The sequence below is a fragment of the Capricornis sumatraensis genome, chromosome 4 (assembly GCF_032405125.1).
Source record: "Capricornis sumatraensis isolate serow.1 chromosome 4, serow.2, whole genome shotgun sequence".
Classification (NCBI taxonomy): Eukaryota; Metazoa; Chordata; class Mammalia; order Artiodactyla; family Bovidae; genus Capricornis; species Capricornis sumatraensis.
The window spans coordinates 156900109-156926703 of NC_091072.1; the positions used below are offsets into that span (position 1 = coordinate 156900109).

A 26595-nucleotide genomic window follows, 5' to 3' on the forward strand; every position below is an offset into this window, starting at 1 on the left:
GTAAACACAAAATTTATGCCCAAATTATTCCCTAATATATCCAGTTCATTGGAAAAAAATCTGAATTTTCCAAAAATAAAGTCAAAGCAAAACTATCAGAAACCACTATGTATAACATGTACTAGTGAATACTAAGTGCCTGGCACTGTGCTGTAGATTCTATGTGAGTTATCTCTGAACAACATGATGAGCTCAGTATACTTGTTAGCCACATTCCATAGGTGAGAAGACTGTGACTCAGAGAGGTAAAACTTAGCCCAGGTTACAGGGCTAGGACAAGGTGACTCTCATGACTGTGCCATTCTCTTTCCTGAGCAAAAACTAATAAACCAACAAAGTGGGGCAAATACTTAAGGAAAAGCAAAATCCATAACATATAAAAGTTTTTCAAATCAGTAAAAAGAGACAAATAGCCCAGTAGAAAAATGAACAAAGGTCAAGAGCAGGCACTTTGCAAAGAAGGAATACAAATGGCCAGTGAAATGGGGGGAATGACGTTTAACCTCATTTAATACTCATTCATGTCAATCAGAACAATTAGATTTTTTTTCCCATTATCAAATGGACAGAAATAAACGTGGGAAAACACTGGCAGGAATATAGATTGTTATAACGTTTCTGAAGTATATATAGAATGCCTGTCTGTTGACCCAGCCATCTAATTTCTAGAACTTTATCCTAAGAAAATAAATAATCAGATAAGTGGGGAAAGATCCTTGTTCAAGATTTTTGTAAGAGTTGTTCATCATGCCAAAAAGATGAAAGCATTCATTTATCATCACCAAGTGATGAACCAAGTGGTTAAATCCTGGTACATTAATATAATGCCAAACAGCACAGCACAATGCAGCATGAATGTAGGGCTCTCAGAAAGGATGGTATTCTGTCCATAATGGTTGACACTACATACTCTTCGTGTTTTATTAAGTGAAAGAAACAGGGACAAAATAGCATCTCCCCAGTGTGATCCCGTTTGTGTAAAACCATCCCATATGTGTGCATGCTTGTGTTTGCAAGGAAACCTCCAATGGGAAGAAGTCTGGAAAGATACACACCAAACCACTGATGGTGGATGTCTCTGGGTGATGAAATTGCTGGATGATTTTCTTTTTCATTTAATTTTTTTCTAAATTTTTCTGTAGTGAATATGTTATTTTTATGGTTTAAAAAAGATAATTATTTTAAAACATTGTCTAGGGACTTCCGTGGCAGCCCAGGGGTTAAGACGTCGCCTTCTGGTGCAGGGGGTGCAGGTTTGACTCCTGGTCAGAGAGCTATCCCACATACCTCATGGCCAAAAGACCAAAACAAAAAGCAGAAGCAACATTGTAACAAATTCAATAAAGACTTTAAAAATTGTCCACATCTAAAAAAAAATCTTTAAGAAAACATTGTCTAACCCAAGATCCATAATGAGTACAAAATATAAGAATAAATGACCTTTGTAAAACAGGTCTAGCACCTAACAGGGCTCAGTAACAAACACCCACAGAAAGGATTTTTGACCAGCTGTAGTATTGGAAATGATATTACCCCATTTGGAGTTTCAGATTCTTTATTTCTGACCGAAATTAATCTGATTAGATTTCAGGTTACCTCATTCTCAGGGCTTCCCTGGTGGCTCAGAGGTTAAAGCGTCTGCCTGGAATGTGGGAGACCTGGCTTCGATCCCTGGGTCGGGAAGATCCCCTGGAGAAGGAAATGGCAACACACTCCAGTACTCTTGCCTGGAGAATCCCATGGAGGGAGGAGCCTAGTAGGCTACAGTCCATGGGGTCGCGAAGAGTCGGACAGGACTGAGCGACTTCACTTTCACTTTCATTCTCAGGTAGATGCCACTGGACAGAGCCATACACAGTGGCTTATGTTACCTCCAGGTCCCAGGCCCCATAAAGTATACGTGAACTTGGGATCTCTTTGGATGAAACCTGGGACTGTCACGCACAGGTGACAGCCAGAGCCTCTAATTTTGGTTACGTGGTCAGAACCCACATGTAGTTTCTTGGGGCCCAGCTTACTTTATCAGGCAACTTGAATCTTAGTTTATGAAGCGGCTAAACACAAGAGGGTAGCTTGGTGGGGAAGGTAACTGACAGGAGCACCCCTCCACCCCACCCAGTGAGCTGGGCTTTGCAGGCCTCAGGCGATGGCCCAGCTCCAAGGATGCCTGTCCTCCATGTCTCGCCCAGCTGCATTTTCGAAGCTCCATAAAAATACCCAGACTTCCCCATGGCTCAGTGGGAAAGAATCCACCTGCCAATGCAGGAGACACGGATTTGCTCCCTGGCCTGGGAAGATCCCACTAAGCCCGTGAGCCATAGCTAGTGGGCCTGTGCTTGGCAACAAGAGAAGCCACAGCTGTGAGAAGCCCACGCACCGCCACTAGGGAAAAGCCCGCACAGCAAAGAAGACCCAGCACGGCCAAAAAGAAAGACAATTATTTAAACAGAAAACAACAACCTGCCTTCTCGTAGGCCTCCCTTTTCCAGGTTTCATGGCTCTCTGTGGACACAGGAGCCTGCGTGACCACGGCACACGAGTGATGGGAACAGGGAAGCGCTGGGAGATGCGGGGCGCTCCCAGGGAGTACCCTGAGATACAGACAGATCTGCGCCTGCGCGGCCTCCCCTCTGTCACTGCAGCCAGCTGGGTCCGGGGAGGCCCGGCGGGCCTGCTGCAGCAGTGCCTCCCAGAGCCTCTTCCTTACTTCTTCCTTCAAGGGCTCAGTCTCCACAGCCCCTCTGTGCCCCTCAGCCCAGTGCCCGTCTGCCTGGCTGGAGATACCTCTGCTAGAGCTCATCATGTGTGGGTTGAAAAGGATTTTCTTTTTTTTTTTTTTAATTTAAGCAGTCACATTCCATCTGCCTAACACACCCTGCTTTGTGAGCTAAGCTGTGTGGCCTCTGCACGTGACTTTTCCCCAGCCAGCCCAAGTGTCCCCCCACAAAAGTTTCTGGAGAGCACTCGACAAGGCAAGTGGAGCCAAGCACCCGTGTGCTAGGGCTTCAGAGGCCCCAGTGCCAGGGATCTTTGTAAGGGTCAGCCTCTCACTAAGCACTTCGCATACATTATCTTACTAATCCTCACCACAAAGAAACCACATCTTCTTGTGGCAGCCTCTTGTGAGGAAACAGGCATGTGGAAAGAAGTGACTTGCCCATGTTCACACAGAGGATTAGATTGGAGATCCACTTGGTGCCAAACCTGTGCCCGTCTGCCCTCCGGCCTCTTTTTACCCTCCTTCCCTTTCCATGGATTAGGGCAGTTAGCGGGGGAGTAAGAGTCTTATGGCTTACAAAGTAGTCCTCTGTGTTGATTCCCTAGCGGGAAGATATTACGGGAAGGCTCAACAAATTATTAGGTTTCTCTTAATCACTTTCTTAAAGTATTTTAAAGAAATTGTGCTTGGAACGTGTCAGCACTGAATTGTTTTGCTTAAATTTTGTGCTAATTTGAGGATATTTCTCAATAATCATGTATGACAAATTGGAATTAGTTGGTGCAAGTTACAGTTATCTGTGGCATTCTGCCCACTCCTCCCTCCCACAGGTGACGGGCTGAGTGGGGACGGAGCTGAGTGCCAAGGTGTTGGTAAATAACGCCACTGTGTAGTCATTTAATCTTGTGAGGTGCTGTTCTTCCAGCAGGTTGAACTGACTGAACACAAAAGCATGCTGAACTGCTAGGTCACTCTAGAAACCCCTGGGTAGCTTTCTACTTGCCTAACGTAAGACTCTTCATAGCCCAGATTCACACACACACGACGAGCGCACGCACACACACACAGTTAGAGACCTGGGAAGGACGTGCTGGTGGAGGTTTGGAGAATGATTAGAGATAGTGCTTAGGGGCTTTGGTTTGTTTTTCTTTCTTTGTGTGACCAGATCAGAGCATCCTGCCACCTTGAGGGTTTGAGAGGAGGGTGCCACAGTTTAGGAACAAGGAGTAGCTTCTTGGGAATATATTGGAAAGGAAAAGGGAGAGGATGTGGACCGGGTGGAGGATTGTAGATCTGAAAATACCTGGGACACAGCTGAGGCCCCAGACTCGCAGTGGGAAGCAGCCCTACGGGGAGGGAAGGAGTCATGAGAGGTGAGCTGTTGGTCGTGGATTAAGTTCGGTTTGGGTAAACCTTTGGGAGGATGAACCAGGGGAAGAGGCCCTGGAAGCAGGCTTGTGGCCCTCAGGGCTGGGAATTTAGGGTCCCAGGTACTTAAGAGCACGATCTAGAAGAAGGGCATGGTCTCCAGTGGACACATGCCCTCGGCCCCATGGACTCCTTGCCCAAAGGAAAGGGGCACAGCTAGAGGAGTTGAGGGCCCGGGTTGTTCTGCCCTGACCTTCTGACGGTGCAGTGGAAGAACTTGAAGGTGGGAGGCCAAGAACTGGTTCTCATCCTTGCTGTGCCCTGATGCGCTGTGTGACCTTGGCCGAGTGATTTCTCTGTTCTCAACCTCGCGTAACATCTTTCCTTCAGGGCCATCACCTTCATCATCCTTGTGGGTTCCATTGCCCAGGATGGAGGGAAGGCCCAGAGCTAGCCTGTGGTGAGGAGAGTCAGGGTCTGGCCAACTCCTGCTCTGCCGTGGGGAGCAATGCTGGCCAGGACTGGAGGTGGCCCCACAGTGCCAGGCTGCTGAGCCCCAAAGACTTAAGGCGGCGACTCCCCCAACTGTAAAATGGGGCCAGCAGCCCCCTCCAAAGGCAGCACACACCCGGCACAGAGGCGGCTCCTATTAGACCTGATGGAGACAATGAGGAAAGCAGGCAGGGCGGGCCTGGAGGTGGTGAGGAGGGAGGAGAACAGGAGCCACGTGAAGTCCTGTCCCGCTCACCCATGGTCAGCCATGTTGGCCTTGTTGAGTCCCCGCGCGCGAAAGAGGCCACCTGTCTCTGCCCTGATCTTGGGAAAGCTGTTGGATTTCCTCATGCCTCAGTTGCTGCTGCTCAGCTGCTAAGTCATGTGCCCGTCTCCGTGACCCCGTGGACTGCAGCACGCCAGGCCTCCCTGTTCCTCCCTATCTCCCGGAGATTGCCCAAGTTCTCGTGCCTCAGGTTCTTAAGCAAATTTAAAAGTTAATCAATGTCTTGTTCGTTTATGATGCTAAATACTTTTCAAGTTTATTTCCTATTTTTAGATCCAAAGCTACACCACAAACAAGTACAACCAAGACGTTTTATCTCACATTTACCCACTAAACTAGACGTTTTGGACGGCAGTAAAATTCCCCCTCTCCGTGTGTTCACAGAGATGCTGCAGTTCGTCAGCAATCAAGTGGGCGAGTTCCCTGACTTGTTCTCAGAGCCGCTCTGCGGCTCCTTCCCCGGCGGTGGCAGTGGCAACGGCAGCGGCAGCGGCGGCGGCAGCGGCAGCGGAGCCGGGAGCGGGGACCCCTCCGGGCAGCGGCCCTTCAGCCAGGTCCCGCTGCCGGCCTTCTCCCCCTCGGCCACCTCCTCGCAGGCTGCGACCCTCCAGGTCAAGGCGCCCGCTGCGTCGGGTCCCACCCAGCCAAGGGCGGCCCCGGTTCTGCAGCCCCGCCCCCAGCCGCAGCCCCCGCCCCCTGCCCCGCTGCCGCCGCAGACCGTCATGATCACCTCGACCTTCAGCACCGCTCCGCAGACGAGGATCATCCAGCAGCCCGTCATCTACCAGAATGCAGCTACCAGCTTTCAAGGTGACTTGAGAACTCATGCCATAGCCTTTAGTGGGTTCAAAAGTTTTCAGGCCAGTCTGGAGATACTGCGGAGGCAGATAGAGAAGCGTTCTGTCTTCCTGGGGATGACGGAATCTTAGTGACCTAGCCTGGTCTGAATGAGGTTTTGGTTAACTGAGCCTGGTGGTGCAGGATCAGGTTCCCGCTCTTCAGGTACCTTAATGTCTGTTGGGCCTACTTCAGGGATTCGTGGTCACAGACTCCTGACAGGCACAGTAGGCTCAGGGCTATCCTGAGAACTAGAGGTGGAGGCTTGTATGAAATGGGTCTTGAAACTTAACCCAGGCCCCAGGAGGATCACAGCTCCTGTAGGTTGAGAACCCGGCATCCAGCCAACATCTGAGCGTCCACCGCCGAGAGGAGCGCAACTTTGACGTGGGCACCCTGTCTCCTGAAGTGGCGGGCCTCGGAGTGGGCCCTCAGCCGTGTGCAGAGTAAACCAGCAACTTTCTGCGCTGTGCAGTGTCCCAGCCCCTTTTCGTGGGTGGGATTTCTCTGACCCTGTGGGGAGCGCAGGGTGTGATTAGTCCTGCTGTACTAATTTATTTCACAGGCTCTGCCAGCTCTTCAGCAGGCTTCAGGGGTTTCAGGGCTGGGGAAAGGCGACAGAGCAAAAAGCCAAAACAGTCATCCCAAAGTACACTTTGCATTCATTTCCTGGGAGCCAATGAAGCCCCAGGAATTGGTTCTAACATCTGTTAACTCGCTCACTGGGGACAGCCATATGCTGTTTAGCTCCCCTCACCTCCACTCCAGCACCTGGAGTAATGAAATAGCTTCTACTCGTTCGCTCAGAAATTAAGGCAGCCCTCACAGGATCTCTTGTCCACTTGACCAGCTTGAGGACGGCTCTCCACATCCTGTCCAGAAGCAGGCAGGGAGCTGGGGTCCTTCCGAGGCACTCGGTTACAACGCAGCTGCAGTGACAGAATGCATTCCTCGTCCATGTGACTTTTCTTCTCCTCTCTTCCCAAGTCCTTCAGCCTCAAGTCCAGAGCCTAGTGACCTCCTCCCAGGTGCAGCCAGTTGCCATCCAGCAGCAGGTGCAGACGGTGCAGGCCCAGCGGGTGCTGACGCAGACGGCCAATGGCACGCTGCAGACCCTGGCCCCGGCTACAGTGCAGACAGTGGCTGCACCCCAGGTGCAGCAGGTCCCGGTAGGTGGCTGGCAGGAGTTCCGGGAGGCCTTGGTAGGGGCTCTTGGCCAGTCTGTGATGGAGCATGGGGTCTACATACCAAGCAGGGCCAGCAGGGTGTGAGGGAACCACTGGACCTTACGAGGCACCCATGAGACCCAGTAGAGATGACCTCTGTAGGTGGACACTGGCACTCCTATAAACTCAGTAAATGCTGGTGTAGTAACTTATTTGCACATGTGATGGGTATAAAACTGAAAACAGATGTGCTAAAATGTTTTTAAGACATGCATCACAGTGGACTGTATTTCTAATGAAGTAATTTATCTTAAAAAATCCAGGTTTACCATTTTTGCTTCTCAGCCATGTACCTGGCATTCCTCAGTTTGTCCATAATCAGATCTCTCTCCCCTCCACAGTCCCTCCGCGTCATGCCGTCTCCACGCTAGCTAGGCTCCTGGCACTGCTCGCATTGAAGCCTTTCAGCCTTCCATCCCAAGACCCTCTTTGTTGTTGTCAGTTAGTCGCTGAGTTGTAGCCGATTCTTGCGAACCCAATGGACCGTGGCCTGCCAGCCTCCTCTGTCCATGGGATTTCCCAGGCAAGAAAACTGGAATGGGTTGCCATTTCTTTCTCAGGGGTATCTTCCTGACCCAGGGATCTAGCCACCTCTTCTGCATGGCAGGCAGATCCTTTACCACTGAGCCACTCCAGAAGTGAAGCCCCAAACCCTCTTTAGCTATGCTCTTTCTCCCCCTCAACCCAGTAGTCAAGCTACATTCTCAGTTTTATGAAAATTTTATCATTCTTGTCTGGAGGGTCTTTGCAGCAAGAAGTAACACAAAACAGAAAAATAGCACTGCCAGGACTTCCCTGGTGGCCCAATGGTTAGGACTTTACCCGTCCACTGCAGGGGGTATGGGTTCCATCCCTGGTCTGAGAACTTAAGGTCTCATATGCTGGATGGTGCAGCCAAAAGAGGGAAAAAGAGGAATACAGTGCTAGCTTCCTTTTCCATGCAGGTCCTGGTACAGCCTCAGATCATCAAGACAGACTCCCTTGTCCTGACCACACTGAAGACAGATGGCAGCCCCGTGATGGCCGCAGTCCAGAACCCCGCCCTCACTGCCCTCACCACCCCCATCCAGACAGCCGCCCTGCAAGTTCCGGTAAGAGCTGTGCTCCCTCTTTCTTGGGGGTATTAGGCCTCAGAGATGTTAACAAAGCCTCCAGACCCTGAATAGATGCAGAAACTCTATAGAATGTGTCAGTCAAATTGCACAATCATCCCTTTTTAGTTTTTTACCCCTCGAGAAGTACCAGCACCTAGTGTTATGTGGGAGTCCTAGGGTTTATGAGGGGCAAGGGAGGGACCGCAGAGGAGCTGCAGGTCCACACGGGACCATCTGCCTCTTAGGTCCTGCCGATGAGGGTTTAGCTTCTGAAGGACCCTAGGCAGGGAAGGGCTTCAAGGTGGGTCATGCAAGGTCCCTTAAGGTGTAGGGTCTTGGTCACTGTCTGCATCTTGTGGCCGGAGAGTCTGACAGAGAAAAGTGATCAGAAGTCAAAAGTAAGCATTATTCATAAAAGCCAAAAACCAGAATCAACCCAACTATCCATCCAAAAAGAACTATTGATACAGCTACATGGCTGTCCTTCAGAAATAGTATGCTGAGCAAAAGATGCTGATCACAAAGAATTCATGCTGATGTTTCCAGGGTATGAAGTTTAAGAAGACAGTGATAGAGGTCAGAGCAGTGATTACAAAGACGGGGAAGGGGCGTGTGGGAACTTTCTCGGGACACAGAAAGGGTCTGTGTCTTCATCAGGGTTATGCTGGTTACACACACTGTATTACGTACATCACAATTCCATTAAGTTGTATAGTTGAAATCTGTACTTTTGATTGTGAATTATTTCTTGATAACTCATGTATTTGAGAAGTGTTTTATCTGCTCATTGGCCATTTGGATATTGAGGCCATTTGTTGAAGAAAATAAAACTAAAATTAGTGAAAATAGAAACCAAGAGAAGGAAAAGCAGATCTGAGGGGAAAACAGGGGGATGCGTCCATAGTGGGTGTGTTTATTTAATAAAATGGCTCTGATTGTCACTTCTGCCCTTGAGGTTTTTGATGGTCAAATTGTATAAGGAAATCCAGTAAGTTAGTTCTCCGTCATGTGAGAGGAAAAGTGTGTCACACACAGGAGAAAGTTTTGTGGTTGGTGCAGCATTGTACACGAGCTCAGAGGCGGCTGACGGGTTGACAGCAAAGCAGAAAGTAGACATTTTCTGGCATCCTTACACCAAAGGTTGGCGTTGACCCACACTGATGCTGTTGTGGCACAGGCTAACCAGCAGTGACTCTGAAAGGGCACAGTGCCCAAGATACCGTGGCTCCCGGGGCTTCCAGACTTGATTATCCCAAGCAGGGCATCAGACCACACCAAGCATGTTCAGGTGATGCCACATGGCCAGGGCCAGCGGGTTCATGTCCTAAGGTTGCTTTCCTCACGCTAACCAGGCCGTCATTCTGCCCTTGTGTCTGTTCTAGACCCTGGTGGGCAGCAATGGGACCATTCTGACCACGATGCCTGTGATGATGGGACAAGAGAAGGTGCCCATTAAGCAGGTCCCCGGGGGAGTCAAGCAGCTCGAGCCTCCCAAGGAAGGAGAAAGGCGGACGACACACAACATCATCGAGAAGCGGTATCGGTCCTCCATCAACGACAAAATCATTGAGTTGAAGGACCTGGTCATGGGGACTGATGCCAAGGTGGGTGTCAAGCAAAATTTTGTCTCACACCCCGTCATCTCCCCTCTGTCTGTCTTTGCTCTGGGAATTTAGGGAAGACCCAGGCCCAAGCGAGTGAATGCAGGAATAGTTAAAGGTGCTTTCTTATTAAAGCATCTTGGTGTTTTGAAATTCTATAAAGTGTTAGCTGTTGGGAGTTGGCCAGGCAGTAGCTTGCCTGGACCTTTTGACTCTGCTCTGCAATGATGGCTACTTACCGCCCCCCCACAACCACCATGTCACAGGCCCCTGCTGCTCACTGATGGCCAAGTACAGGACCACGTGCACCTCTTAGTCAGCCGATGGCATTTTTGGCAAATGTTTAATCATATTCAGGGATGGCTAGCAATATTTTAACCTTTTAGGGAGGAGATAAAATGTAGATTGGGTCTTTGACCAAGAACAAATAAGAAGAAATTTATTTTTCATGTATTTCTGGTATTTCAATTAATGTATCTTTTGGCTTTGCCATATAGATTTTTAAATCTATTATCTGTTTATGTTTACCTCTGTTTTCAAAGAAAATACAATTTTCTTGGTAGCCCTCAAATCTGAAAGGTACGGATACACCTTTATTTAAGATAACCATCCAACAGTGCTCTGGTTTTTTGTCGCTTATTTTCCTTAAAGTTTGTTTTGGTGCTAGGATTATTACAAGAAGTAGGAATAACAGCTCATATTTAGTGCTGCTGTGTGCCAGGCCAGAGGCTAAGCTCTTTACACATATTATCTCTTTTAACCCTCATGGCAAGCCTATGACTCATATATTGTCATTATCCCTATTTCACAGAGGAGGAAAAGTGAGGTTCAGAGATGCTGAGTAACTTGTCCTGCATTACACAGCTAGTTAGTGGAAGAATCAGGATCTGAACCCAGCAAGGACCTCCCACTCCAGAACCTGAGCTCTGGGCCTCTGCTGCCCTCACTGTGCAGGCTGGTCTGATGCCGCTGTGTTTCTCATCCGTCTTCCTTCCCAGATGCACAAGTCTGGCGTTCTGAGGAAGGCCATCGACTACATCAAATACTTGCAGCAGGTCAATCATAAACTGCGCCAGGAGAACATGGTGCTGAAGCTGGCCAATCAGAAGAGCAGTGAGTGTGCTCATTATAGGAGGGGTCCTGTGCTGGGCTGGGGAGGCCCATGGGTATGTGTGCGAGGCGCCACCACAGGCGAAGCTGCAGCAAGGGCTCTGCATCCCTCCTAGCCCTGCCCTGGCCCAGGCTGAGTGTTATAAAACCGACCGTTTGCCAGGTAGGGTTTTCTTTACAGAGCTCCTGAAGGGCATTGACCTGGGCAGCCTGGTGGACAATGACGTGGACTTGAAGATAGATGACTTTAATCAGAATGTCCTTCTGATGTCGCCTCCGGCCTCCGACTCAGGGTCCCAGGCCGGCTTCTCCCCCTACTCCATTGACTCAGAGCCAGGAAGCCCTCTATTGGATGATGCAAAGGTAATGAGCTTTGGAAATCCCTAACCGTGGGAATCTCTCCCATCTCTCTTAGTTAATAGTGGGGAGATTGCAGACAGAGGTCCAGGCCAGGTGTTCAGAGGCCTCAAGCTGGAGAGGAGCAAGAATTCTGTGAAACTAGGCACATACTGAAAACTAAAGAAAAAGAAGACTGACTCTATGTGGGGAGACAGCCCCTGGTTTTGTTGGTCTTTGCTGAAAGGGCCCATCAGAGAGAAATAAGGGCCAAGTCCAGAACGGGGACACACAGCAGCTGTCAGGCGGAGCTAGGAGTTGGTGGCAATGCCTCATTGCTTTCCTCGCCTGTAGTGAGCCTCGCAAGACTGCTTTGTGAGGTTGTTCAGTTGGGTTAGGATGAAGCTGCCTTTGGGTCCTTTTTGGGAAATTATTACAATTTGCAGTCTTAACAGATAACATTCCTACCAAGGGCCTTTAATTGTGGAAGAAAGCCCATGGCAATTGTTTAATGGAGTTAGTTAGAAGAGACTCAAGCCTAATGATTTTCCTAGGACCCTGTGGAGACCACTGGGGTTTGTGCTGTATTTTGACACTGGCAGTTTCTGGCTTCAAAAGCACAAGTTTCCTTCTACCATAAGTTGTTGATCAGACTGTTTATTGTAGCATCTGCTTAATTTTATTAAGGAAGCTGTATTTTTGAAATATTTTATAAGTGTGATTCTGTTTGGAAACACAAGTCCATATGACATATACCTTGAATTGGTTAAGTGTCTGAATCATCAGAAGAAATTTTCAAGTGGCTTAAAAACGTTGAAAAGGAATGACATGTATGTACACACTGGGAGTCAGGGGAGAGCCGACTCCAGTCTGGTTCCCCAGCCCGGCAGAGCCTCTGCCTCCAGTTCTGTGAAATGGGGAGAAAACAATGTTGTGGGTTTAGAATAGGTAAGCTTCTGAAAATAGGTTCATACTAAAGTATGGTCTTTAATCAACTTGGAGGTATAATTTATATGTGATAAAATACACCTATTTTACTGTATTGCACAATAAGTGTTTTAATAAATATGTACACTTATGTAACTCACGATAATCATGGTATAGAGGAAAGAACTGGAAGTATTTTTTCTAAGATCAGGTGGAAGACAGGAATGCCCAGAGGAATTCCCTGGCGGTCCAGTGGCTAGGACTCGACGCTTTCACTGCCAGTGGCCCAGGTTTGGTCCCTGGTCGATGAACTAAGATATCATAAGCTGCACCGCATGGTCCCCCCACCAAAAAAAAAGACAAAGATGCCCACTCTTGCCACTTTATTCAACATAGAATTGGAAATCCTAAAAAAGAAGTTAAAAGGAATCCAAATTGAAAAGGAAGAAGTAAAACTGTCACTGTTTGCAGATGGCATGATGCTATATATAGAAAATTCTAAAGATACCACCAAAAAAACTACTAGATTAATAAGTTTAGCAAGATTGCAGGATATAAAATTAATATATAGAAATTGGTTGCATATCTATACTAACAAAGTGCCAGAAAGAGAAATTAAGAAAACTATCTCATTTGCAGTTGCATCGAAAAGAATAACGTATCTAGGAATAAAGCTGACTAAGTAGCTAAAAGACCTGTACTAAAAAAACTGTAAGACACTGATGAAAGAAATCTCTAACAGTGATGTGATGGACATAGATGGAACGATAAACTGTGCTTGTAGACTGCAAGAATTAATACTGCTAAAATGACCATACTCCTCAAGACAGTCTCAAGAATTAATACTGCTAAAATGACCATACTCCTCAAGATTCAGTGCAATCCCTATTAAAATACCAATGACATTTTTCACAGAACTAGAAAAAAAAAAATCCTAAAATTTATATGGCAACACACAGGACTCCAAGTAGCCAAACAGTCTTGAGAAAGAACAGTAGAGCTGGAGGTAGCAGGTTCCCTGATTTCAGTAATCAAAACAGCATGGTATTGGCACAAAACAGACACATAGATCCATGGAACAGAATACAAAGCCCAGAAATAAACCTACTTACGTGGTCAGTCAACCTGTGACAAAGGAGGCGAGGCCATACAAAGGGGGGGAAATGATGGCTTCATCAGTAAATGCTGCTGGGAAAACAGGACAGCTCCATGCAAGAGAGTCAGATGTACTACTTTCTCAGACCATCTACAAAAATAAACTCAAAACAGATTAAGGACTTAAATGTAAGACCTGAAACCATAAAACTCCCAGAAGAAAACAGGCAGTATGCTCTTTATTACCTGTCTCAGCAATATTTTTTTGAGTATGTCTCCTCAGGCAAGGGAAACAAAAGCAAAAATAAACAACTGGGACAACAGCAAACTAAAAAGCTTTTGCAGCAAAAGAAACTATCAGCAAAATAAAAGGACCACCTACAGAATGGAAGATGGTATTTGTCTGATAAGGGGTTAATATCCAAAATAAGCAAAGAACTTGGAGGATTCAACATCAGAAGAATAAACAATTTAAAAATGGACCTAGGACACAAACATTTTCCCAGAGAAGACATACAAATGGCTAACAGGTTCATGAAAAGGTTCAACATCAGTTATCATCAGTTCAGTTCAGTTTAGCTGCTCAGTCGTGTCCGACTCTTTGCGACCCCATGAATTGCAGCACACCAGGCCTCCCTGTACATCACTAACTCCTGGAGTTCACCCAAACTCATTTCCTTCAAGTCGGTGATGCCATCCAGCCATCTCATCCTCTGTCATCCCCTTCTCCTGCCCCCAGTCCATCCCAGCATCAGAGTCTTTTCCAATAAGTCAACTCTTCACATGCCTTGATTCATGGACCTAACATTCCAGGTTCCTATGCAATATTGCTCTTTACAGCATCGGACCTTGCTTCTATCACCAGTCACATCCACAACTGGGTATTGTGTTTGCTTTGGCTCCATCCCTTCATTCTTTCTGGAGTTATTTCTCCACTGATCTCCAGTAGCATGTTGGGCACCTACTGACCTGTGGAGTTCCTCTTTCAGTATCCTATCATTTTGCCTTTTCATACTGTTCATGGGGTTCTCAAGGTGAGAATACTGAAGTGGTTTGCCATTCCCTTCAGTGGACCACATTCTGTTAGACCTCTCCACCATGACCTGCCCATCTTGGGTAGCCCCACACGGCACGGCTTAGTTACACTGAGTTAGACAAGGCTGTGGTCCTAGTGTGATTAGATTGATTCGTTTTCTGTGAGTATGGTTTCAGTGTGTCTGCCCTCTGATGCCTCTCACAACACCTACGGTCTTACTTGGGTTTCTCTTACCTTGGACGTGGGGTATCTCTTCACGGCTGCTCCAGCCAAGCTCAGCCACTGCTCCTTACCTTGGACGAGGGGTATCTCCTCACAGCCGCCCCTCCTGACCTTGAACGTGGAGTAGCTTCTCTTGGCCCTCCTGCGTTGGAGCAGCCACCGCTCCTCCCCAGTAATCATCAGGGAAATGCAAATCAGAACCATGGTGAGATACCACCTCACACCTCTCAGAGTGGCTGTTATCAAAAAGACAACAAATAACAAGTGTTGGTGAGAGTGTGGAGAAGAGAACCCTAGTGTACTGTTGGTGGGAATGTAAATTGGCGCAGCCATTCTTGAAAGCTTCCCTGGTGGCTCAGACAGTGAAGAACCTGCCCGCAGGATGGGAGACCCGGCTTTATCCCCTGGAGAAGGAAATGGCAACCCACTCCAGTGTTCTTGCCTGGAGAATCCCATGGACAGAGGAGCCTGGTGGGCTACAGTCCATGGGGCCGAAAAGAGTCAGACGCGACTGCGTGAGTAACACACACACTATGGAAGGCAGTATGGAGGGAGGTTCCTAAAAAAAGGTTTAAAGTAGAACTACCACCCAATTCAGTAATTCCCCTTCTGGGTATTTTCTGAAGAAAACAGAAATACCAATTTGAAAAGATATATGTACTCCTGTGTTTATTGCAGCCTTATTCACAATAGTCAAGGTATGGAAGCCACCTAAGTGCCTATAAATAGATGAATGGGTAAAGAAGATGTGGTATACATGCAATGAAATATTAGCCATTAAAAATAATGAACTCTTACCATTTGCAACACTGTGGATGGACCTAGAGGGTATTATACTAAAGCGAGATTAGTCAGAGAATGACAAGTGTTGGCAAGGATGTGGAGAGAAGGGAGCCCTCACCCAGCTGTTGTGGGAATGTCAGTTGGTGCAGCCATTATGGAAAGTAGTATGGAGGTTCCTCAAAAAGTTTAAAAGACAATTACTGTCCAATTCAGCAGTTCCACTTCTGGCTATTTTTCTGAAGAAAAAAAGCAATAAAAAAGAACGAAATTTCGTGACAACCCATATGATCCTAGAGGCTATTATGCCAAGTGAAATGAGTCAGAGAAAGCTAACCACACATAATTTCACTTATCAGTTCAGTTGCTCAGTTGTGTCCGACTCTTTGTGACCCCATGAATCACAGCACGCCAGGCCTCCCTGCCTGTACATCACCAACTTTTGGAGTCTACCCAAACCCATGTCCATCGAGTCGGTGATGCCATCCAGCCATCTCATCCTCTCTCGTCCCCTTCTCCTGCCCCTAATCTTTCCCAGCATTAGGGTCTTTTCCAATGAGTCACCTCTTCGCATGAGGTGCCCAAAGTACTGGAGCTTCAGTTTTTAGCATCATTCCTTCCAAAGAAATCCCAGGGCTGATCTTCAGAATGGACTGGTTGGATCTCCTTGCAGTCCAAGGGACTCTCAAGAGTCCTCTCCAACACCACAGTTCAAAAGCATCAATTCTTCAGTGCTCAGCCTTCTTCACAGTCCAAGTCTCACATCCATACATGACTACTGGAAAAACTATAGCCTTGACTAGACGGACCTTAGTTGGCAAAGTAATGTCTCTGCTTTTGAATATGCTATCTAGGTTGGTTATAACTTTCCTTCCAAGGAGTAAGCGTCCTTTAATTTCATGCCTGCAGTCACCATCTGCAGTGATTTTGGAGCCCCCCAAAAGTAAAGTCTGACACTGTTTCCACTGTTCCCCCATCTATTTCCCATGAAGTGATGGGACCAGATGCCATGATCTTCGTTTTCTGAATGTTGAGCTGTAAGCCAACTTTTTCACTCTCCTCTTTCACTTTCATCAAGAGGCTGTTTAGTTCCTCTTCTCTTTCTGCTGTAAGGGTGGTGTCATCTGCGTATCTGAGGTTATTGATATTTTTCCCGGCAATCTTGATCCAGCTGTGCTTCTTCCAGCATATGTTAAATAAGCTGGGTGACAATATACAGCCTTGATGTACTCCTTTCCCAATTTGGAACCAGTCTATTGTTCCATGTCCAGTTCTAACTGTTGCTTCCTGACCTGCATATAGGTTTCTCAAGAGACAGGTCAGATGATTTGGTATTCAGTTCAGTTCAGTTCAGTCGCTCAGTCGTGTCCGACTCTTTGTGACCCCATGAATCGCAGCACGCCAGGCCTCCCTGTTCATCACCATCTCCCGGAGTTCGCTCAGACTCACGTCCATCGAGTCCGTGATGCCATCCAGCCATCTAATCCTTGGTCGCCCCCTTCTCCTCCTGCCCCCGATCCCTCCCAGCATCAGAGTTTTTTCCAGTGAGTCAACTCTTCTCATGAGGTGGCCAAAGTACTGGAGTTTCAGCTTTAGCATCATTCCTTCCAAAGAAATCCCAGGGTTGAACTCCTTCAGAATGGACTGGTTGGATCTCCTTGCAGTCTGGTATTCCCATCTCTTTAAGAATTTCACTTATATATGGAATCTTAAAAAAAAAAAAAGTACAAAACAGAAGCAGATGCTTAGATAAAGATAACAAATGGCTAATTGCCAGAGGGGAGGGGTGTGGGAGGGTGAGTGAAATAGGAGGGGGAGACTTAGAGATACAGACTTCCAGATAAAAAAATAAATCAGTTAGAGGGAAGAGGTTTACAACATGGGGAAAATAGTCAGTAATGTTGTGATAATTTTGTCTGGTGACAGATGGCAGCTAGATTTATTGTAGAGATAGTGTCATGTATGAAAATAGTCCAAGCACTGTGTTGTGTACCTGGAACCAACATAATGTTTGTAGGTCAGTTATACTTTAACTAAAAAATAACAATAAATGAATAAATCCTTTCTAGGTTTTTAAAAAAATGATACAGAACATATTCATCTCCCGTGAATGTACACTTTTGCAGGAAGTTCACCCATACCTCTCCAGGCGCAGAGTTAACTTCTGATTTTGCCTTCAGTCGCTTTAGATCAGCTTGCCTGTTGTGGAATTACACAGAATCCCTCAGGGTGTTTTTTGTGTCGGAGCACTGTGGTAACAGCAGGGCCCCTCTCCCTCCGGTCTTTAGAACACGTTCTTCTCCCAGGTGGGCCCTCCCCCTTAGGCGAGGGCCCCCGTGTCTGAGAAGCAGTGGGAGAGGCATGAACCTCTTAGTTCCCTCCTGAGTTTATTCCCATCCAGCTTCATGGTCTTGAATTTAAATCTCAGAGTCCCGATTCCGATATATAAAAAGTAAAATGCTATAAAAACTCACTGCAGTCTTCCTTCTCGCCTCGCGGCCCCCTGTTTCGAAGGTCAAAGATGAGCCAGACTCTCCGGTCGCGCTCGGCATGGTGGACCGCTCCCGCATCCTGCTGTGTGTCCTCACCTTCCTCTGCCTCTCCTTTAACCCCCTGACCGCTCTGCTGCAGTGGGGGGGTGCCCACGATGCAGACCAGCACCCGCACTCAGGCCCCGGCCGTAGCATGCTGTCACTCGAGTCAGGTAGGTGGAGGGCGCCTCGGGCCACCCGGGCACGAGTGGGCTACTGTGGCAGAAGGCGGCCCTACTTGCAACCCGCTTGGCTTGTCACCAGGTCCCAAAGGGCTTTCACAGTGGGCCCCACCTGCTTGCTTCTGATAGTGTCCGGCATCAGTTGCATGTACAAGTAACAGGACAAACCTAAGTTCAATCAGAAATAGCGAAACAAATCAGCTGTAATTGGGGTTTGGGGGTGTGCCTGTTTGGAGGAGGATGTGGTCTTGCTGCCTGAGTCGTTAAGCCAGCTGCGAGCCCTGCCTTGGCCAGCAAAGATTTCTGCCCCATGGTGACAAGGGCTACAGGGCTCCTATAGAGGCTGTGGAGTTGTCCCAGATTTTCTACAGTGTGGATTAATTGCATGTATTTATTTGTGCTCTAAGCACTTAGACATTGTTACTAAATGAAGCAATCACATTTATTTCAAACATGAGGGAGGAGGCTGCTTCCTTTAACCTAAGGGGTGGGTCAGGTGCCCTGCAGTCCCCCCAGGGCTTCCCTGGGTGGCTGGGTGGGCCCTTCCTCATGGGCTCAGCTGAGACGCTTCTCCGTAGGCTCCAGGGGCTGGCTCGACTGGATGATGCCAACGCTTCTCCTGTGGCTGGTGAACGGCGTGATCGTGCTGAGCGTCTTTGTGAAGCTGCTGGTTCACGGGGAGCCAGTGATCCGGCCGCACTCGCGCTCCTCAGTCACCTTCTGGAGGCACCGGAAGCAGGCGGACCTGGACCTCGCCCGGGTAAGTCTGGGCATGGGCTCAGAGACCGTCATGCTCAGAGCGTGGGCATCCTCTGTCCCTCTTCTTCAGGGTCCTCTCTTCTTAAAGGTACAGGAAGGTTTGGGTGTCATACCCATTGCATGATGGGAAAGGAGAAGAGCGTTGACCCTAGTTTCCCAAGTGTGGCCTCCAGGAATGAGAAAAACACAGACAGGGTCTTCAGTACAGGGCAGTAGACTGTCCACTAGGCCCTCTCAGGTTGGCAGAGACCTGTTAAGATCCTCGGTCAGAGTAGTGTCACTGCATATTTGTCTAAAACTGTGGTTGTCAAACTTCAGGGTCATCAGGACCACCCTGAGGGCCCATGTCCATCCCAGAGGTTCTGAGTCGGTAGTGGGGAAGGGGTGGGATGGAAAACCAGGAATTCACATTTCTAACAAGATCCCAGGGGCTGATGATGCTCCTGGTCTCTGGGAACCACACTTTAAGAACCTACAAGCCTGAAAGATTACTTGGTTCATTGTCTCCATCCATGTTGTCACCTTATGTGTGAAAGGTACTGTGGGAAATTCTGGATAGAATATTTGCTTAAAGATAGAATGCGGTACAATCCCAGTTAAGCAAAAAGGCTGGGAGGAAGTATGTCAGAATGGCAGCAGTCATTCTAGGGGATAAGATTCCAGGTGATTTCTTTGTACTTTCTGTAGCTTTCTGAGTTTTCCCAGATTTTTCTTCACTAAGCATGCATTACTCTGATAACCTGGAGGACTGAAGAGAAAGTCAGAGTTTTCACTAAAACGAAACTAAAAGGCTGCCCCAAGGCTGGCGAATGTTACATCTTCTCGCTTCCCATCAGGGGGACTTTGCGGCTGCCGCGGCCAACCTGCAAACCTGCCTGTCGGTGCTGGGCCGGGCCCTGCCCACCTCCCGCCTGGACCTGGCCTGCAGCCTCTCCTGGAACGTGATCCGCTACAGCCTGCAGAAGCTGCGCCTGGTGCGCTGGCTGCTCAAGAAGGTCTTCCAGCACCGGCGGGCTGCCCCAGCCACTGCTGCGGGCTTTGAGGAGGAAGCGAAGACCAGCGCCCGGGATGCAGCCCTGGCCTACCACAGGCTGCACCAGTTGCACATCACAGGTGAGGGCTGGCCGCTGCGGCCCGGCCTGCCTCCCTGTGCCCTGCACCATCACCCCACCCCGCTTCAGTTTGCCAGTTTTCCGCCCCAGATCAACAAAGTCCCCTTTGCATTGCTCGTCGAGGATGGTTAGACCAGCCCTCCGCCCGTGGCCACGGCTGTGAAGACGCAGTTCCTCATTACGTGTGCTCAGTCGCTCAGGCGCGTCAGACTCTCTGTGACCCTGTGGACTGTAGCCCACCAGGCTCCTCTGTCCATGGGGTTCTCCAGGCAAGAACACTGGAGTGGGTTGCCATGCCCTCCTCCAGAGAATCCTCCTGACCCTAGGATCGAACCCAGATCTCCCGCATTGCAGGCAGATTTTTTAACCATCTGAGCCGCTGGGGAAGTCTTTCATCATTATAAGACACATGTTTTTTTTTCACTTTAACATCTCTGCACCAGGCTGTGTCCTCTACACATTGAGTGTCATGGTTAAGTTGGCAGTGCTTTTTCCGTGGTGGTGATTAAGTTAATGGAGAAACTTAAAATTGATGGCATCTTAGATCAGTGAAAGATGATCCTTTATTTCATTCCACAAAGTCCTGCTCTAATAGAGAAGCAGATTGGTCAGCAGGTGAATTACCGTTCAGTGTGGTTTAGGGGTCACAGAAGAGTTGGGTTTCAGCTGGGAGGGAGGGGTCCATGTTGGGTAGGGCCCTGAAAGCCTTCCAGCTTTGTGTGCAAGGAGGCATTTGAGTTCACTGGCTCTGCTGAGGGGATGTGTCTTCCAGGCCGAGGGACGTGTTCCCAAGGAGGAGCTCCCCCTGCCTGGTGGTGTCCCCAGGTGGGCTGTGTGAGGGGAGGGTGACGGGTGCCAGCACAGTGGGGGCAATGACGTCATCAGGCCTGTGCTCTGAAGCCAAGAAGATTCACTCCGATGGAGAGGCTGCCTTTGGGAGGCCCTGTGGGAGCGGGTGCAGGTGCCGAGAAGATAGACAGAGAGGAAGGAGTGGGTGGTTGACAGGCCTTGGGGACTCATTGCATGGGAAGGGTAAGGAAAACTGGGCAAGGGGTTTCCCTGGTTTCTTGCTTGAGAGTTGGGGTGAATCATGTTGCCACCAACAAAGGTGGGGAGAAGAAGAGACACAGCTTTCTAGGGAGGAGGTGAGACATCCAGCTCGGGACCCTTGCCCATGAGACACTGAGGAGGGCTGTTCAGTGGGGTCTGCACAGGATCTGTTGTCCACGGATGGGGCTGGGCCTCTGGTCTGCAGGTGAGGATAAAAGCTATGGGCGCTGATGAGAGGGCTTGTGATGAAAGGGCCCTCAGGGCATGTGGGAGGAGACCTGCACGGAAAGGACGGGGCAGGGACAGGGAGCGGGGCAGAGGCTGACCTGAGAGGTGGCCGGGCAGGAGAGGCCGAGAGGCTTGGTGTGTGGGGAGGAGGGGATTCAAGAAGGGAGGTTGCTGCTGGGATGGGGGTGAGACAAGGGCAGAGAGCAGCCGCGGGCGCAGCGACAGGAAGGCCATAGGCGGCCTGGTGGCTGGGGGAGCTTCGCCCAGGGGTGGGGCGCTCCCAGGCCAGGGGGATGGAGATGAGAGTCTGGGGCGGTGTGGGGCTGGAACACCTGCCGCCTTGTAGAGCTCTTGCAGTGGAGCCCCATGTGCAGACCTTCCCTGCTTCCCCATCCATCCTGAGCCCTTGGGGATGAAACAGGCTCCATCCAGGTCTCTGATCCGGAAGCTGCATCTGTTTGGGAAAGTTCCAGCTGAGATGGTTCACACTGCTCATCCCCCACACTCACCCAGCACTCGGTGGGCCTGGCCCTGAGCAGGGCCCCGAGAGGACAGTGACCGAGAGATGTCATGGTCCTCATGCTGCCCTCCACCTGCCTTCCCCACAAAGGAGAAAGCCCAGTTGGTGGTGCCTTCTGGGAAGACCAATACCTAAATGTCTGTGCCGAATGAAGTCTGGGGCCTGATATGAGACCAAAGAGGCCAGGCGGGGTCAGGAGGCCTGGCTGGCCATCCCCCAAGGGACAACCTGCTCTCCCCACCCCCCCAAAAAAAAGGCAACTGCTTGTGCTGGCCACCTCCCCTCACTGTAGTGAGGACCAAGGCAGGTGGCAGTGTGAGAGCCTCAGAGCCTTTGACATGCCTTGGGGTCTGGTCCCTGAAGAGCCGTGCAGCCCTCACAGGAGGGTGCAGTAAGCCTCTCCTGGCCGTCCACCTCCCCGCCAAGATGTGTCTGACCATCATGGCTCGGTTTTGTGTAACTTCCTTCCCTCGAAAGGGTGTGTGCTTTATAGACTGTGGGGTCTTGTTAAAGCAAGATAAATTCAGATCAGTTTTTATTTTTCCAACCTTTCTTGCACCATTTGGAAACACGGGACTGTGTTAGCAGAACACGGCCATGCTGTTGACACCGTTTGGGAAAATGCTGCAGCTTGCCCCCTGAGTCCTGCCCACTCGCCTGCAGTCCTGACCACTTCCGTTACCCAGGGCTGGGGCTGCGGGCCAGGCGTTAGACCTGTGCTTTCTCTTGTCCTCAACCACCTGTGAGGTAGAAGCGCACAGAGCTACTGGGTCGCAGGGCTGGCGCCCCATCCAGGGCTGTGATCAGAGAGTCCACCAGCTTCCCCGCCATGGTTCTGCTCTTGCTCTGCTGGTGCTGGAGGAGGCAGGAGAAAGCGTGGGTTGAGGGCCTCTGTCAACATTCATCATTCTGTTTTTGCCACCATAGGCAAGCTTCCTGTGGGATCCCCCTGTTCCGACGTGCACATGGCCTTGTGCGCGGTGAACCTGGCTGAATGTGCTGAGGAGAAGATCCCTCCGAGCACGCTGGTGGAGATCCACCTGACTGCCGCCATGGGGCTCAAGACCAGGTGTGGAGGCAAGCTGGGCTTCCTGGCGGTGAGTGTCCCTCACTTCCCACCCCTGGACCTTCTCAGAGCGCCTTTCCCAGCCAACTGAGTGAGTGAAAGTCGCTCAGTCATGTCCAACTCTGCGACCCCATGGACCGTAACCCACCAGGCTCCTCTGTCCATGGAATTCTTCAGGCAAGAATTCTGGAGTGGGTTGCCATTTTCGTCTCCAGGGATCTTCCTGACCCAGGGATTGATCCTGCGTCTCAAAGAATTGCAGGCGGATTCTTTACTGTCTGAGCCACCAGGGAAGCCCTTCCCAGCCAGGAGCCAAGATGTAAAAATTGGTGTGGGCCCTGCCCTCAGATGCTGACCACCTTGAGGGGTAGATGTCCACAAATACTTGGCAGTAAATAAAACAGACAAGAATTCCTTCCTCTGAGCCATTTTAAACAGAACAAGGCATTTTAGTACCTTGACGTATTGCTTCAGTGATAAGAGTGACCTTGTATTCAAGAGGCTAATGTGTGACTCTTCTGCTTGGAGTCTGCTGGTTGTGTCTCCTGGTTCTATTATTAACTGAGAATGCCTTCTGTTTGGTACCTTGTGTTGATCACAGCTCTGTGGGTCTAGAAGTGGAAAACACTGTATGTCTTGTGAGGGGCTCGCGTCAGACTCCGGGTGGAGACCATGGTTTCCTCCAGTGTGCCTGGCACAGGGCCAGCCTTGGGAACTCACAACTGGATAATTCACAGACCGTGTTGCCAACTCATTCACAGCCTCTGCTGACCTCAGGCTTTCTCTTCCAGCAGACACAGGCATGTCTTATTCACTGTCAGCTTTGGGTTGGCTGCCTAGCACATCAGCTGTGTTCAGCAGAGAATGATCTTATCCCCCCCATCCATGTCCCTATCTCATTAATAGCACGGATGCGCTGAGAATGAGCAGGAACGTGCCCCGTGCTGACACTGATGTGCTTGAAGCGTGTCACCATACTCTGGGTGACAGAGGGGACGGGAGAGGAAGACCGTGTTCCCAAGACCCAAATAAGAGGTTCATTCAGCAAAGGTTACTGAGGCCAGGCACTCCCTGGGGAGGACGTGCAGGGGCCAGCAGGACCTTCACCCTGTGGGGGTGGCTCGCAGTCGGACAGGAACCTAGACCAGGCCCAGGCCTTGGGGGCAGCAGAGTGCGGTGGGGTCTGGATGGCTGCCCAGAGAGCACGCTGGGCTCCCGGCCCCGTCCTGGAGGAGGTCGAGGTGGCCTCTCTGGGCTGGGAGCAGTCCTGGTGCTCTGGGCCAGCGTCGTCACATTTGTCATCCCTGCCTCCCAAAAGTTTTCAAGGTATAATCGACATACAACATACACACAGTGAAATGTGTCCAGTATAACTTAGCAACTTGATCAGTTTTCACACAGTGAACTGACCCGCGTAACAGCCACCCAGATCAAGAAGCTGTGTGTTCCCATCACCCCCAGAGCCTCCTGCAGGCCTTCGCTCCTGCTGCCCCCACAGAGGGGACCAGTGTCCTGAATTTCATCACGATAGGTTAACCTCCCTGCTGTTTGTTGTTCCTGGAAGCTTTTTTTTAAAGTACAATATGCCTGTAGAAAAGTATGCAAATTATAAATATACAGGTCAGCGACTTCGCAAAATGAACACACGTGCTTATAACCAACAGATAGATCCAGAAACAGAACACAGCCCAGACCCCGGAAGCCTCCCTTGGGACCCTTGCCATCAGCAAACTGCCACTCCCCACCCCAAGCCCCCCCCTGCTGGGTAACCAGCATCCCGATGACCTCAGGTGCTTTGCGTCTATAAGCTTGGTACGAGGAGAGGCGCGTGTGTGTCCTGCAGCTCTCTGCCCTTTCCGCTCAGTGCCATGTGTAAGGTTCATTTCTGTTGTCGCACGTGGTTACAGATCGTCCATTCTCATCGCTTCATGGGAGTCCACTGTATGACCAGACACTTACCAGTGGACTTGGGGGTCGTTTCCTATTCTGGTTACTGTGAGCAGTGCTGCTGTGAACATTCCCGTTCTCTCAGTGGACTGTGCCTGCATCTCTGCTCCGGCGCTGCTAGCTCAGAGGTTTTCATTCGCTCAGCTTCAGTACCCACAGCCTGGCCGTTTTCCAAAGTGGATGGACCAGTTTTCACTTCTCCAGCAGTGTAGAGAGTTTCAGTTCTGCACCCTCAGCAGACATAGGATAGTTTCGGGGTTTTAGCCCTTCTGGTGGTCATCTCATAGTGTTCATTTATGGGCCATTTGGACATAGCCTCCTTTGTGAACACCCTGTTCAGACCTTCTGCCCGTTTCTCATTTGTGATGTCTGTCTTTCTGTTGGTGTGAGTTCTCTGCTCTGACCCTTGGTTGGAGCTGTGCTCTGCATGTGTCTTCCCCCACTCTGTAGCTTGCTTGCCCTCTCAGTGGTGTTGATCAATAAGCACAAGTTCTTAATGTTTGTGAAATCTAGTCTATTCTTTTCCTTAACAGATATATCATGTCCTGTTTAATATTCCTTTATCTTACCCCAGTGTCATGAAAATACTCTACTAGGTGTCTGATAGACCCGTTATTTTCAAATGTTGCACATGGGTCCATAATCCACTTGGAACCGGTTTGTGTATGAGTTGGAAGAAGAGATGCCAGATCTACTTTCTTCTTCACATGTCTGTCTCCCTGTCTCAGAATCTGTTGTTAAAATGACTGTCCGCTCCCTGCTGCACCCCTTTTGCATAAATTAAATGTCTGCATGTGAGGACTCTGCTTCTGGACCCTCTGGTCAGTTCCGTAGTGCACCACCAATACCACACACCCCTGGCGACCGTATATCTAACACGTCGTGATGTCTGGAAGTGTCAGTCCTCTGCCCCTAGTGACTAGTGTCTGCTGTTTACCTTCCCGTATACATTTTAGGATCATTTCCATCAGCCCGGAAATCCCAGGGGGTTTTGATCGTCCTTGTTGCTAAGACGCAGCTGCTCTGTGAGAGGGACTCATCTGTTTGAGGAAGGCATGTGTGTAGCAGCTGAGGATGGGGGAGGTGGTCCCCCAGTGAGTGCCCCACCCCCCTGAAAACGTTGAGTGTGCCTAACAAGCAGTGAGCAGTTTTTTGTTACTGCTGTTTTGTTTTTTGGGCCACACAGCACAGCACGTGGGATCTTATGTTTTTGTTTTTCTCTTTTCTTCTGGACTGTACCACACGTCCTTTGCTTTTGGATTCAGGCAACCGTATTCAGGTTCCCCCAAGAGAGCCAGTCTCCTTGGTCCACGTCCTTTGAGTGGCACTTTGGCAGGGCTATTTTTGACCCTGGCATTCAAGTCTTCTGAGACCGTCACATTAGAGGATGGTGCTCAGAGCCCAGTAAAGGTCAGAACCATCAGGCTGAACCAGCAGAGGAAGCAGCCTCCTGGGTTGTGAAGGCAAGGCTGCCGTGTGATGGGTGAGGCCCAGCCCAGCAGCCGCTCCTCCTCCAGGCTCCCTGCACTGCGTTCTTCTCTCGCCCCTTCATCCTTCTCTGCTAGTTTCTCATTCAGATCGTGCTGTATCAAGTGGTTTTATGGGATTTAGAATAAAGATTTGTTGTTGTTCAGTCACTATGTTGTATCCAACTTTTTGGGACCTCATGGACTGTGGCATGCCAGGCTCCTCTGTCCTCCATTGTCTACCGGAATTTGCTCAAATTCATGTCCGTTGAATCAGCAGTGCTATCTAACTATCTCATCCTCTGCTATCCCTAGTCTTCTTTTGCCCTCAGCCTTTCCCAGCATCAAGGGCTTTTCCAGAGAGTTGGCTCTTCACAATAGATGGCTAAAGTATTGGAGCTTCAGCATCAGTCCTTCCAGTGAATATTTAGGAGTGATTTCTTTTAGGATTGACTGGTTAGATTTCCTTGCAGTCAAAAAAAATGACACAATTTTTGAAAACATGGATGGACATCGTTGTCCCTGAAGGTTTATCCCTGGGCCCTGGAGTGATGTTATTTTGTGGGCTAAAGAGGGACTTGGGAAGCAGGGGCTTGGGTTCACCC

The 26595-nt window shown here is 49.5% G+C and overlaps 1 protein-coding gene across 2 annotated transcripts in view; it reads left to right on the forward strand.

Annotated features, from left to right (window-relative positions):
• SREBF2 (sterol regulatory element binding transcription factor 2) overlaps positions 1–26595 on the forward strand; it is a 59868-nt gene that overhangs the window by 19260 nt on the left and 14013 nt on the right. Inside the window, exons 2-11 of one of the 2 annotated variants that reach the window (XM_068971875.1) lie at positions 5250–5675; positions 6690–6871; positions 7873–8019; positions 9405–9626; positions 10622–10736; positions 10915–11096; positions 17644–17833; positions 18421–18602; positions 19438–19714; positions 22439–22608. In XM_068971875.1, the coding sequence (XP_068827976.1) occupies positions 5250–5675; positions 6690–6871; positions 7873–8019; positions 9405–9626; positions 10622–10736; positions 10915–11096; positions 17644–17833; positions 18421–18602; positions 19438–19714; positions 22439–22608 (2093 nt within the window). Of the gene's footprint in view, positions 1–5249; positions 5676–6689; positions 6872–7872; positions 8020–9404; positions 9627–10621; positions 10737–10914; positions 11097–17643; positions 17834–18420; positions 18603–19437; positions 19715–22438; positions 22609–26595 lie in introns of those variants that run through there. The other variant, XM_068971876.1, reaches the window with a different exon arrangement.